The sequence below is a fragment of the Heteronotia binoei genome, chromosome 2 (genome assembly GCF_032191835.1).
Source record: "Heteronotia binoei isolate CCM8104 ecotype False Entrance Well chromosome 2, APGP_CSIRO_Hbin_v1, whole genome shotgun sequence".
Lineage (NCBI taxonomy): Eukaryota > Metazoa > Chordata > Lepidosauria > Squamata > Gekkonidae > Heteronotia > Heteronotia binoei.
Window position 1 is genome coordinate 3,497,795 of NC_083224.1, and position 14,037 is coordinate 3,511,831.

Below are 14,037 nucleotides of genomic sequence, written 5' to 3' on the forward strand. Positions count from 1 at the left end.
GTCCCCATTAGATACGCTTCTTTGATTCCCTGTGATCCCAATTCCTGGGCAGCAACATAAGAGCATAAGAAAAGCCATGTTGGATCAGGCCAATGGCCCATCCAGTCCAACACTCTGTGTCACACAGTGGCAAAAAATTTTATATATACACATACTGTGGCTAATAGCCACTGATGGACCTGTGCTCCATATTTTTATCTAAACCCCTCTTGAAGGTGGCTATACTTGTGGCCGCCACCACCTCCTGTGGCAGTGAATTCCACATGTTAATCACCCTTTGGGTGAAGAAGGACTTCCTTTTATCCGTTTTAACCTGTCTGCTCAGCAATTTCATCGAATGCCCACGAGTTCTTGTATTGTGAGAAAGGGAGAAAAGTACTTCTTTCTCTACTTTCTCCATCCCATGCATTATCTTGTAAACCTCTATCATGTCACCCCGCAGTCGACGTTTCTCCAAGCTAAAGAGCCCCAAGCGTTTCAACCTTTCTTCATAGGGAAAGTGTTCCAGCCCTTTAATCATTCTAGTTGCCCTTTTCTGGACTTTCTCCAATGCTATAATATCCTTTTTGAGGTGCGGTGACCAGAACTGCACACAGTACTCCAAATGAGACCGCACCATCGATTTATACAGGGGCATTATGATACTGGCTGATTTGTTTTCAATTCCCTTCCTAATAATCCCAGCATGGCGTTGGCCTTTTTTATTGCAAACGCACACTGTCTTGACATTTTCAGTGAGTTATCTACCACGACCCCAAGATCTCTCTCTTGGTCAGTCTCTGCCAGTTCACACCCCATCAACTTGTATTTGTAGCTAGGATTCTTGGCCCCATTGAACTTGCACTTGAATTGAATTGAATTGAACTTGAATTTGCACTTGGCCACATTGAACCGCATCTGCCACATTGACGCTCACTCACCCAGCCTCAACAGATCCCTTTGGAGTTCCTCACAATCCTCCCTGATTCTCACCACCCTGAACAATTTAGTGTCATCCGCAAACTTGGCCACTTCACTGCTCACTCCCAACTCTAAATCATTTATGAACAAGTTAAAGAGCATGGGACCCAGTACCGAGCCCTGCGGCACCCCACTGCTTACCGTCCTCCACTGCAAAGGCTGCCCATTTATACTCACTCTCTGCTTCCTATTATTCAGCCAGTTTTTGATCCACAAGAGGACCTGTCCTTTTACTCCATGACTCTCAAGCTTTCTAAGGAGCCTTTGATGGGGGAAAATGGTCCTTCCCCCAACATATAGGGGAAAATGGTTCTTCAGATACCCCAGTCCCAAGCCATGAGGGTTTTAGCCAGTTTGGTGTAGTGGTTAAGTGTGCGGACTCTTATCTGGGAGAACAGGGTTTGATTCCCCACTCCTCCACTTGCACCTGCTGGCATGGCCTTGGGTCAGCCATAACTCTGGCAGAGGTTGTCCTTGAAAGGGCAGCTGCTGTGAGAGCCCTCTCCAGCCCCACCCACCTCACAGGGTGTCTGTTGTCGGGGAGGAAGATAAAGGAGATTGTGGGCCGCTCTGAGATTCAGTTTAGTGTGGTGGCTAAGTGTGTGGACTCTTATCTGGGAGAACCGGGTTTGATTCCCCCCTCCTCCACTTGCAGCTGCTGGCATGGCCTTGGGTCAGCCATAACTCTGGCAGAGGTTGTCCTTGAAAGGGCAGCTGTTGTGAGAGCCCTCTCAGCCCCACCCACCTCACAGGGTGTTTGTTGTAGGGGATGAAGGTAAAGGAGATTGTGAGCCGCTCTGAGACTCTTCGGAGTGGAGGGCGGGATATAAATCCAATATCTTCTTCAGCTGCACCCACCTCACAGGGTGTCTGTTGTGAAGGAAGGGAAAGGAGATTGTAGGCCGCTCTGAGACTCTGTCCTCGAAAGGGCAGCTTCTGAGATAGCTCTCTCAGCCCCACCTGCCTCACAGAGTGCTTGTGGGGGAGGAAGGGAAAGGAAACTGTAGGCCGCTCTGAGACTCTGTCCTTGAAAGGGCAGCTTCTGGCTGAGCTCTCTCAGCCCCACCCACCTCACAGGGTGCCTGTTGTGGGGGAAGAAGATATAGGAGATTGTGAGCCGCTTTGAGTCTCTGATTCAGAGAGAAGGGCAGGGTATAAATCCACAGTATTCTTCTTTTCTATATACAGTCCCAAAGCTGGAAGGGGCTGATTGGAGCTTCTACTCCCATTCCCACAGGAAATGCAAACCTAACTGAAGGCATCCAGGAAGGGACAGCCCATTAGTCTCTTAGACTATTTGTTCATCAAAACCATTCTCACTATGCCAGCTTAGTGCTTAACGTGTCTGGGAGACCCAGGTTCGAATCCCCACTTGTGCCATGGAAGACGGCAGGGTGACCTTGGGCCAGCTGCAACTCTTCACCTAACCTACCTCGCAGGGTTGGTGTGAGGATAAAAATGAAGGGAGAACAATGTGAGCCAATTTGGGTCTCCATTGGGGGAAAAGGCAGAGTTTAAATGAAGTAAGAAAATAAGTAGTATTAGGGAGTTCCTTTCAGTGTAGGGTTGCTGAGACCCCAGCCCGAGTTCTCCCGCCTGGGAGGTTCCCAACCCACCGGCCCACATCAGCACGATGACATCACCCGGAAGTGACATCATCATTATGGGCAGGATGGATATGTGGGGGGGACATTTACAGTAAGAGTGGTTCAGCAGTGAAATCAGCCACCTGGGGAGGTGGTGCGTTCCCCCTTACTGGTAGTCTTTAAGCAGTGGCTGGATGAACACTTGTCCAGGATGCTCTAGGCGGATCCTACATTGAGCATGGGGGTAGACCGGATGGCCTCTAGAGCCCCTTCCAGCTCCATGATTCTGTGACTGTAGGTCTTCCACGAGGCAGCACAATTGTGACTCCCTTTAACCTACAGTTCTCCAGGCTAAACATAACTGGCTCCTCCAATCCTTCCTTGAAGAATTTGTTTTCTAGTCCCCCAGCTCTCTGCTTTGTCCTTCTTGGAATCTGCTCTGATTTGCCCACATCCTCCTGGAAGCCGAACCAGGTGAGGCCTACATCTATAGTTAAGACACCGTCTAACAGCCTAGTTTGGCTCACAGCAGGCGAACTTTCTATGGCGATACCCAAGAGCCAGTTTGGTGTCATGGTTAAGTGCGCGGACTCTTATCTGGGAGAACCGGGTTCGATTCTCCACTCCTCCACTTGAAGCTGCTGGAATAGACTTGGAAGGGCAGCTTCTGGGAGAGCGCTCTCAGCCTCACCCACCTGTGTCTGCTGTGGGGGAATCATAGAGTTGGGACCTCCAGGGTTATCTAGTCCAACCCCCTGCACAAGGCAGGAAACTCACAAACCCCTCCCCCTAAATTCACAGGCTCTTTATTGCTGTCAGATGGCCATCTAGCCTCTGTTTAAAAACCTCCAAGGCAGGAGAGCCCACCACCTCCTGAGGAAGCCTGTTCCACTGAGGAACTGCTCTCACTATCAGGAAGTTCATAGAACCATAGAATTGGAAGGGACCTCCAGGGTTATCTAGTCCAATCCCCTCCACAAGGCAGGAAACTCACAAACACCTCCCCCTAAATTCACAGGATCCTCATTGCTGTCAGATGGCCATCTAGCCTTTGTTGAAAAACCTCCAAGGAAGGAGAGCCCACCACCTCCCAAAGAAACCTGTTCCACTGAGGAACTGCTCTCAGGAAGTTCATAGAACCATAGAATTGGAAGGTACCTCCAGGGTCATCTAGTCTAATCCCCTGAACAAGGCGGGAAATTCACAAACACCTCCCCCTACATTCACAGGGTCTTCATCGCTGTCAGATGGCCATCTAGCCTCTGTTTAGAAACCTCCAAGGAAGGAGAGCCCACCACCTCCCGAGGAGGAAGCCTGTTCCACTGGGGAACCGCTCTAACGGTCAGGAAGTTCTAAGGAAAGAGAAGGAAGGGGAAGGAGATAAAGGAGACTGTAAGCTGCTCTGAGTCTCTGATTCAGAGAGAAGGGCAGGGTATAAATCTGCAGCCTTCTTCTTCTTCTAATTGTTCCTGTTTTGGATATGAGCCCTCCCCTCGTTCCACCCACCGGTTCGTTGCCCCCAAAGGGGAACATGCAAAGGGCGAAGAGGCCACAGCTGCGCATATGGTCACATGTCTGCCCCTTTGGACAAGGTGATCCAAGGCTGCCATCTCAGTCCCCTTCAAAGAGGAAGCACAGATCCCTCAGCGGCTGACAACACGCTTCGCATGCCGAAAGCCCTGGCTTCAACTTACAGCGCTAAGAGATCACATGTCTTTATTTTTATTACAGTACAATTTATTGCACAAAACCATTAACCGTTGCAATTACAGCAACGTACAAGTTACAAGCCGTCAAGGACTCCAAAATGAACACAATAGATGATTCAAAATCTTATTTACGTACAGCAACCCCGTGATTCCTTAGTCAGGCTCTAATAGTCCAGTTAACAACATCATTTTACTGTCTGCTGGAAATTGCCTTCGCCCTGATTTTACTAGCAGCCAAAGCAAAAAGGGCTACCTTGTAAGACACTGTAGAGTCAATATCTGATAATAGAAATATTAGCTTATCCATACTAGAAGGAAAGGAAAGGAAAGGAAAGGTCCCCTGTGCAAGCACCAGTCGTTTCCGACAAGCTGGAACGGGTCCAGAGGAGGGCGACGAAGATGGTGAGGGGTCTGGAGACCAAGTCCTATGAGGAAAGGTTGAAGGAGCTGGGGATGTTTAGCTTGGAGAGGATTCGGCTGAGAGGTGATAGGATCACCATCTTCAAGTTCTTGAAGGGCTGTCCTATAGAGGATGGTGTGGAATTGTTTTCTGTGGCCCTGAAAGGTAGGACCAGAACCAATGGGTTGAAATTAAATCAAAAAGAGTTTCTGGCTCAACATTAGGAAGAACTTCCTGACCGTTAGAGCGATTCCTCAGTGGAATAGGCTTCCTCTTTGGGAGGTGGTGGGCTCTCCTTCCTTGGAGAACATAAAAACATAAGAGAAGCCATGTTGGATCAGGCCAATGGCCCATCCAGTCCAACACTCTGTGTCACACAGTGGCCAAAAAAAAAATTATATATATATACACACAAACACACTGTGGCTAATAGCCACTGATGGACCTCTACTCCATATTTTTATCCAACCCTCTCTTGAAGCTGGCTATGCTTGTAGCCGCCACCACCTCCTGTGGCAGTGAATTCCACAAGTTAATCACCCTTTGGGTGAAGAAGGACTTCCTTTTATCCATTTTAACCTGACTGCTCAGCAATTTCATTGAATGTCCACGAGTTCTTGTATTGTGAGAAAGGGAGAAAAGGACTTCTTTCTCTACTTTCTGTATCCCATGCATAATCTTGTCAACCTCTATCATGTCACCCCGCAGGCGACGTTTCTCCAAGCTAAAGAGCCCCAAGCGTTTTAACCTTTCTTCATAGGGAAAGTGTTCCAACCCTTTAATCATTCTAGTTGCCCTTTTCTGTACTTTCTCCAATGCTATAATATCCTTTTTGAGGTGCGGCGACCAGAACTGCACACAGTACTCCAAATGAGACCACACCATCGATTTTTTTTAAAAAAACAGAGGCTAGATGGCCATCTGACAGCAATGAAGATCCTGTGAATTTAGGGGGAGGTGTTTGTGAGTTTCCTGCATTGTGCAGGGGGTTGGACTAGATGACCCTAGAGGTCCCTTCCAGATCTATGATTCTATAAACCCTGTGTGAAACAATGGTGATGTCAGGGGGTGTGGCCTAATATGCAAATGAATTCCTGATGGGCTTTTTCTACAAAATAAGCCCTGCTGAAACCACATATTGTAAAAACAAATAACAAATACAAAATATTAACACAGTTAACCAGTAAAATATGTGGATAGCACCAGACCACTAAAAATAAAAATAAAAAAGGAACGAACTTATTTATAGCTGTCTTAGACCAGCAAACAATTCATAAAAATCCATGCTATAACAAATAAAGCGAATACCGTTATACTATGGCACCATCTAAAATAGACATAAAATATAGATAAAAATGTAAAGCTTGAAACATGGTGTTCAGATTAAAGAAATCACTAATAAAAACAACCCAAACATGTTGATTACCAGCTAAAGGCCATTCTAAACAATTCAGCTTTGCATGCCCTGTGGAAACTAACAAAGTCCGACTGGGCACCGGTGTCATCCGAGAGCACATCCCACAGTGTAAGGGCCACAACTGAAAAGGCCCTTCCCCTGGTGACAGCCAACCAAGCCATACTGCAAGAGGACCCCAGGCAATGACCAAAAGGCATGCCGGGGTTGTAAAGGGAGAGGCGGTCCCGAAGGTAAGAAGCAGCAGGACAGTAGGTGGTAGAATCACAGAATTACAGATTTGGAAGGGGCCACAGAGGTCATCTAGTCCAACCCCTGCTCAAGGCAGGGTCAGCCCAGAGCGGGGGGGGGGGGCCAAACTTGCTTCAAGTAAGAGTCACATAGAACAGGGGTGGCCAATGGTAGCTCTCCAGCTGTTTTTTTTGCCTACAACTTCCATCAGCCCCAGTCATTGGCCATGCTGGCTGGGGCTGATGGGAGTTGTAGGCAAAAAACATCTGGAGAGCTACCGCTGGCCACCCCTGGGCTAGAGCATTCCTGACTGTCCAGCCACTGCCCAAAGACTGCCAGTGAGGGGGGAGCGCCCCACCTCCCTAGGGAGGGAGCTGTCGAACAACTCCTACCGTCAAAAAGTTTTTTCCTAATATCCAGCCTGTACTTCCCTGCCCTTAATTTAAACTCAATACTCTCTTTGTCAGGGGCCGGCTTACAGAACCTGTCTTGAAACTGGTTTTGGAAGTAACCAAGCTGGCCTGCCATAGAAGAGCTAGATTCAAGCCCCTGAGAGGCAAAGAATTTCGGGTGGCATAAATTTGGGAGAGAGGTTTTTGCGAGCCAAAGCTCCCATCATCTGATTAGAACCAGACGACAGTTCCGAAGTTTGTGCTGTCTGGACTCCTTCACAATGCGATGGGGTGGGGAAGGGAGGCTGACATTTTAGCACCTAGAAATGGACATTTCTCATGACTTCTCCAAGCCGGTCGTTGTGAACCTGCCAGGTCTCATTTCGGGCAGCAGCTCACAGGAGCAGAGCTTCAGAACGTCTAAATTTTATTGTGCTCTTTCTTTCTTACCCCCACCTGCCCCCAATACTTGCTTCTGGGTTCCACTGTTCAAACCCCCAGTGAGAATTTGGCTGAACTCTACGATTTGACAAACTTTCTAATAGTTTCCCCCGACTCTCTCGGCTTGGCTTCGTGAACGAAGATTTAAGAAGGGTGCAATAGTCCACGTCTGCTGCAGGCTCGCTGGTGGCTGACAAGACCAATGCGGGACAGGCAGGTCCGGCCACAGTGGCTGCAGGGAAAAGTCTGATTTAGGGTTGGTGCTGTAGCAGTGCGATTCTTCCTCAATCTCCTTTTGTCCTCAAGACCAGCTATGCGTGCACTCTCAAAAGAAGAAACAGCCTGGTGGATGGTGTGCCTCCATGCTTTGCGATCTGAGGCTAGGTCAGACCACTGGTGATGGTTGATGTGACAGGTGCCAAGGGATTTCTTCAAGGAGTCCTTGTACCTCTTCTTTGGTGCCCCTCTATTTCGATGGGCGGTGGAGAGTTCGCCATACAGGGCAATCTTGGGAAGGCGGTGGTTTTCCATCCTAGAAATATGCCCTGCCCAGCGCAGCTGCGTCTTCAACAGCAGTGCCTCGATGCTGGTAACCTCCGCCTGCTTGAGAACTTCAGTGTTGGTCACAAAGTCACTCCAGTGGATGTTGAGGATGGTGCGAAGGCAGCGCTGATGAAAGCGCTCAAGGAGTCGCAGCTGATGACGGTATAAAACCCACGATTCGGAGCCGTAGATGAGGGTTGTCATCACAACTGCTTTGTAAACATTGATCTTTGTGCCTTTTTTCAGATGCTTGTTGCTCCACACTCTTTTGTGCAGTCGGCCAAAGGCACGGTTTGCCTTTGCCAGCCTGTTGTCAATCTCCTTGTCGATCTTAGCATCTGAGGAGATGATGCACCCCAGGTAGCTGAACTGCTGGACTGTCTTCAGAATTGATTCACCCACAGTGATGCAGGGAGGGTGATAATCTTCCTGGGGTGCAGGCTGGTGGAGAACTTCTGTCTTCTTCAGACTAACTTCTAGGCCGAATAGCTTGGCAGCCTCTGCAAAGCAGGACGTCATATGCTGCAGAGCTGATACCGAGTGGGAGACGAGTGCAGCATCATCAGCAAACAGTAGCTCTCGGATGAGTTTTTCCATTGTCTTGGAGTGGGCCTTTAGTCGCCTCAGGTTGAACAGGCTGCCATCGGTGCGATAGCGGATGTAGACACCATCGTCATCATCTAGATCTACTGCGGCTCTTTGAAGCATCATGCTAAAGAAGATCGTAAAGAGAGTTGGCGCAAGAACGCAGCCTTGCTTTACAACCTGTGCCTATTGGGAAGGTCTCCGAGAGGTCGTTGCAGTGTCTGACTTGGCCTCGCTGGTCTTCATGTAGCTGGATGATCATGCTGAGGAACCTTGGGGGACATCCTAAACGTTCCAAGATTTGCCATAGGCCTTTCCTGCTAACGGTATCGAAAGCTTTGGTAAGGTCGACAAAAGTCACATACAGAGCCTTGTTCTGTTCCCTGCATTTCTCTTGGAGCTGCCTGAGAACAAATACCATGTCGGTGGTGCTCCTGTTAGCTCTGAAGCCGCACTGGCTCTCTGGGAGGAGTTCTTCTGCAATGGCGGGCACCAGTCTGTTCAGGAGTATTCTGGCAAGGATTTTGCCTGCGATGGAGAGCAGGGTTATCCCCCGGTAGTTGGAGCAGTCTGACTTTTCCCCTTTGTTCTTGTATAGGGTGATGATGATTGCATCGCGAAAGTCCTGTGGTAATTTGCCTTGTTCCCAGCAGGTCACAAGTACTTTGTGAAGTGAGCTATGTAGTACTGTGCCCCCATGCTTCCAGATCTCTGGTGGAATTCCATCAACTCCTGCTGCCTTGCCACTTTTCAGTTGCTTGATGGCTTTAACAGTCTCTTCTAGAGTGGGGATCTCATCCAACTCTGTTTTCACTGGTTGAAGTGGGGTGAGGTGAATTGCTGAATCTTGAACTACGCGGTTGGCACTGAAGAGAACCTGAAAATACTCCGACCACCGGTTCAATATGGATGCCTTGTCTGTGAGGAGCACTTGGCCGTCTGCACTACGCAAGGGACTCTGAGTCTGATATGATGGACCATATACTGCCTTCACGGCTTCATAGAACCCTCTTAAATCACCAGTGTCTGCACACAGCTGGGTTCTCTCAGCAAGCTTGGTCCACCACTCGTTCTGAATGTCTCGAAGCTTGCGCTGGAGGTTGCTACATACAGCGCGAAAGGTTGCTTTTTTCTCAGGACAGGAGGGCTGAGCAAGATGTGCTTGGTAGGCAGATCTCTTTTTTGTCAGTAAATCTTGGATCTCTTGATTGTTCTCATCAAACCAGTCCTTGTTCTTCCTTGTGGAGAACCCGAGGACTTCTTCAGAGATCTGCAGGACGGTAGTTTTTAGGTGTTCCCAGAGTGCTTCTGGAGAAGGGTCTGTGGGACTGGTTTCCCCCGACTAAAAACGAGGAAAATAACCAAAACCTATCAAGCACACGGATGGAAATTCCATCAGGCCACTGCGGCTGCGTAGAAGAAAGTAATTTATAATGTATGAGAGGAGTCAGGTTTTATGATGACAATTCTAATTCAAGAAGCATTTGAAGGCAGATGCTGAGCTGACCTAATTTAGTACACCTTCTGGTGATCATAGAATCCTAGAGATGGAAGGGACCTCCAGGGTCATCCAGTCCAACCCCTTGCACAATGCAGGAAACTCACAAACACCTCTCCCTAAGTTCACAGGATCCTCATTGCTATCAGATGGCCATCTAGCCTCTGTTGAAAAACCTCCAAGGAAGGAGAGCCCACCACCTCCTGAGGAGGAAGCCTGTTCCACTGAGGAATCGCTCTAACGGTCAGGAAGTTCTTCCTCATGTTGAGCCAGAAACTCTTTTGATTTAATTTCAACCCATTGGTTCTGGTCCTACCTTCCGGGGCCACAGAAAACAATTCCACACCATCCTCTATATGACAGCCCTTCAAGGACTTGAAGATGGTGATCCTATCACCCCTCAGCCACCTCCTCTCCAGGCTAAACATCCCCAGCTCCTTCAGCCTTTCCTCATAGGACTTGGTCTCCAGACCCCTCACCATCTTTTTCTACGGAAGACCCCTGGAACCAGCTCATTCTCCTATATCTTCTCCCCCCCCCACAACAGACACCCTGTGAGGTAGGTGGGGCTGAGAGAGATCTGATAGCAGCTGCCCTTTCAAGGACAGCTCGGCAAGAGCTATGGCTGACCCCAGGCCATTCTGGCAGCTGCAAGTGGAGGAGCGGGAAATCAAACCCGGTTCTCCCAGGTAAGAATCTGCACACTCAACCACTACACAAAACGGAAGGAAGGTTCTTTAAATGAATCCTCCAAGCCACAGGCTGGCTTAGGGTGGAGAAGTGATTTTAAGAGACAAATGTCTTCTCCAAGCCAGACAACAGGGCAGTGGGGCCTATGATAGCCACACAGTATGTGTGAAAGAGCCACTTGTGGCTCTAAGTCAGTTTGGCCATCCCTGGGCCAAACCTCGCCCTCAACCTCGCCCTCAAACAGTAGCTGGCCCAGACAATAAACGTTAGTGCATGCATTTCAGTGGCACAATAGACTCCATTGTGAGATTACAGCGCAAGGAGATATACAGCCAGCCGGAGGGGTGCCCAAAGAGCAAATGAAAACAGCAAACAAGACAGGCGGAGAAGCGGCCCGGCGCAGGGGGTCAGAGTGCTGGGGAATCTTGGGTTCAAACCGCACTCACCCAGGAAGCCCACTTTTGGTGGGGGGCCTCGGACCAGTCACCTAATCTGCCTCACAGGGTCGTTGTGGAGAGGATGGAATGGAGGAGGGGGAGAACGGTGAGCTTCTCAGAAGAAAAGCGGGATAAAAATGAGAGATCAGATGTGACCGGGGGAAGCTAAGGCAGAAAGGACGGGTTATTCTAATTCCTAATTTTCATCAAGAAATGCCGTCCCGTCTGGTCAAACGGCTGCACAGGCCTTCTGTAGCTTTTTGTAGCCAGTTTGATGTAGTGGTTAAGTGCACAGACTCTTATCTCGGAGAATCGGGTTTGATTCCCCACTCCTCCCCTTGCAGCTGATGCAATGGCCTCGGGTCAGCCATTGCTCTCCCAGAGCTGTCCTTGAAAGGGTGGGTTCTTGCAGAGCTCTCTCAGCCTCAGCTGCCTTGCAGAGTGTCTGTTGTGGGGGAGGAAGGGAAAGGAGATTGCAGACCTCTCTAAGACTCTGTCCTCGAAAGGGCAGCTTCAGGGAGAGCTCTCTCAGACCCACGCACCTCACAGGGTGTCTGTTGTGGGGGAGGGGAAAGGAGATTGCAGGCCGCTCTGAGACTCTGTCCTTGAAAGGGAAGCTTCTGGGAGAGCTCTCTCAGACCCCCCCCCCGGGGTGTCTGTTGTGGGGGAGGAAGAAAAAGGAGATTGTAGGCCACTCTGAGGCTCTGTCCTTGAAAGGGCAGCTTCTCGGAGAGCTCTCTCAGACCTACCCACCTCATAGTGTGTCTGTTGTGGGGGAGGAAGGGAAAGGAGATTGTAGGCCGCTCTGAGACTCTGTCCTTGAAAGGGCATCTTCTGGGAGAGCTCTTTCAGCCCCACCCACCTCACAGAGTGTCTGTTGTGGGGGAGGAAGGGAAAGGAGTTTGTAGGTCACTCTGAGACTCTGTCCTTGAAAGGGCAGCTTCTGGGAGAGCTCTCTCAACCCCACCCACCTCACAGGGTGTCTGTTGTGGGGGAGGAAGGGAAAGGAGATGTTGAACCGCACTGAAATTTAGAGTAAACAGCAGGATATAAATCCAATATCATCATCATCTTCTTCTAAAACTAGCCAAACTTTTTCCACGCACTTCAGGTGACGGCAGGACAAAGGAGCAGAGCTCCCACACCTCAGGCACAACAACTTGCACGTCTCCGACAAACTCTTTGTCAGACTCCAGCATGACGTAACCACTTCTGAATTCACTTAAAAGCCCCCCCCCCACCTCCCCCGCCGGCCACCTTGTTTGCATTGAGATGAAAGCCTTTGAGGGAAACGTCTCTGGGTGTTGCATTTTGTCAAGAGGGCTCCGAAATCTGTCTGCAGTGCAGCGGCCAACTCTTTACTCAGCCTCATCTCTGGCCCGGAGGACTTCATATCTCCCCCGTCCGAAGAGCCGGCCCCTCTTCCCCCTACCCTCCACCCTGGTCTCTGGGCCTGCCCTTCTTGGCTCCCTTCTGCCGCCCACACGCTCAACGGGCCACCCTGGCTGCTCGGCGGGCCAGAAGAGGAAGGGAGCCTGGTGCGAGAGGGGAGCGTGAGAGAGACATCTGGAGCCAGGAGGAAAAAATCCGGCTGCCTGGAAAGATTGTTGCCAAAGGCCTCTTATTAGCTCGGCTGCTCTTGCCTTCTCCTGAGCATGCAAGGCTCTCACGAAACTACAGCCCTGCCAGAGATGGAAAAATTGATCCAGGCTTCGTGATAGCCTCAGGATTAAATTGCGACCAAGTCTTGGATTCAGGAATCAGGGGGCTAAACAGGAACTCTAGCTGCTGCATTGGAAGAAGAAGACTGCAGATTTCTACCCTGCCCTTCTCTCTGAATCAGAGCGGCTCACGATCTCCTTTCCCTTCCTCCCCCACAACAGACACCCTGTGAGGTGGGTGGGGCTGAGAGGGCACTCACGGCAGCTGCCCTTTCAAGGACAACCTCTGACAGGGCTATGGCTGACCCAAGGCCATGCCAGCAGGTGCAAGTGGAGGAGTGGGGAATCAAACCCGGTTCTCCTAGATAAGAGTCCGCACACTTAACCACTACACCAAACTGGCTCTCCAGCCATGTTCTTTGGAGGCAAAAGACCCGTGGGCCCCATCTTAAGCTGCAGGAGTGGGCCTAAACCACAGAGGATAAGAGAGCTATGGCTGACCCAAGGCCATTCCAGCAGGTGCAAGTGGAGGAGTGGGGAATCAAACCCGGTTCTCCCAGATAAGAGAGCTCTGGCTGACCCAAGGCCATGCTAGCAGGTGCAAGTGGAGGAGTGGGGAATCAAACCCGGTTCTCCCAGATAAGAGTCCGCACACTTAACCGCTACACCAAACTGGCTCTCCAGCCATGTTCTTTGGAGGCAGAAGACCCGTAGGCCCCATCTTAAGCTGCAGGAGTGGGCCTAAACCACAGAGGATAAGAGAGCTATGGCTGACCCAAGGCCATTCTATCAGGTGCAAGTGGAGGAGTGGGGAATCAAACCCAGTTCTCCCAGATAAGAGTCCACACACTTTAACCACTACATTAAACAGAAGAAGAAAACTGCAGATTTATACCCCGCCCTTCTCTCTGAATCAGAGCGGCTGATAATCTCCTTACCCTTTCCCTTCCTCCCCCACAACAGACACCCTGTGAGGCGGGTGGGGCTGAGAGGGCACTCACAGCAGCTGCCCTTTCAAGGACAACCTCTGCGAGAGCTACGGCTGACCGAAGGCCATAACAGCAGGTGCAAGTGGAGGAGTGGGGAATCAAACCCGGTTCTCCCAGGTAAGAGTCCACACACTTTAACCACTACTCCAAACAGAAGAAGAAAACTGCAGATTTATACCCCGCCCTTCTATCTGAATCAGAGACTCAGAGCGGCTCACAATCTCCTTTCCCTTCCTCCCCCACAACAGACACCCTGTGAGGCGGGTGGGGCTGAGAGGGCACTCACAGCAGCTGCCCTTTTAAGGACAACCTCTGCGAGAGCTACGGTTGACCCAAGGCCATAACAGCAGGTGCAAGTGGAGGAATGGGGAATCAAACCTGGTTCTCCCAGAAAAGAGTCCACGCACTTTAACCACTACACCAAACAGAAGAAGAAAACTGCAGATTTATACCCCGCCCTTCTCTCTGAATCAGAGACTCAGAGCGGCTCACAATCTCCTT

The 14,037-nt window shown here is 50.1% G+C and overlaps 1 protein-coding gene across 1 annotated transcript in view; it reads right to left on the reverse strand.

Annotated features, from left to right (window-relative positions):
- Positions 1-12,085, reverse strand: part of KIAA1755 (KIAA1755 ortholog) — a 50,179-nt gene extending 38,094 nt beyond the window's left edge. The window contains exon 1 of the mRNA XM_060233514.1: positions 11,993-12,085. Within this exon, the coding sequence (XP_060089497.1) occupies positions 11,993-12,085 (93 nt within the window). The remainder of the gene's footprint in view (positions 1-11,992) is intronic.
- Between the last annotated feature and the right edge of the window lie 1,952 nt (positions 12,086-14,037).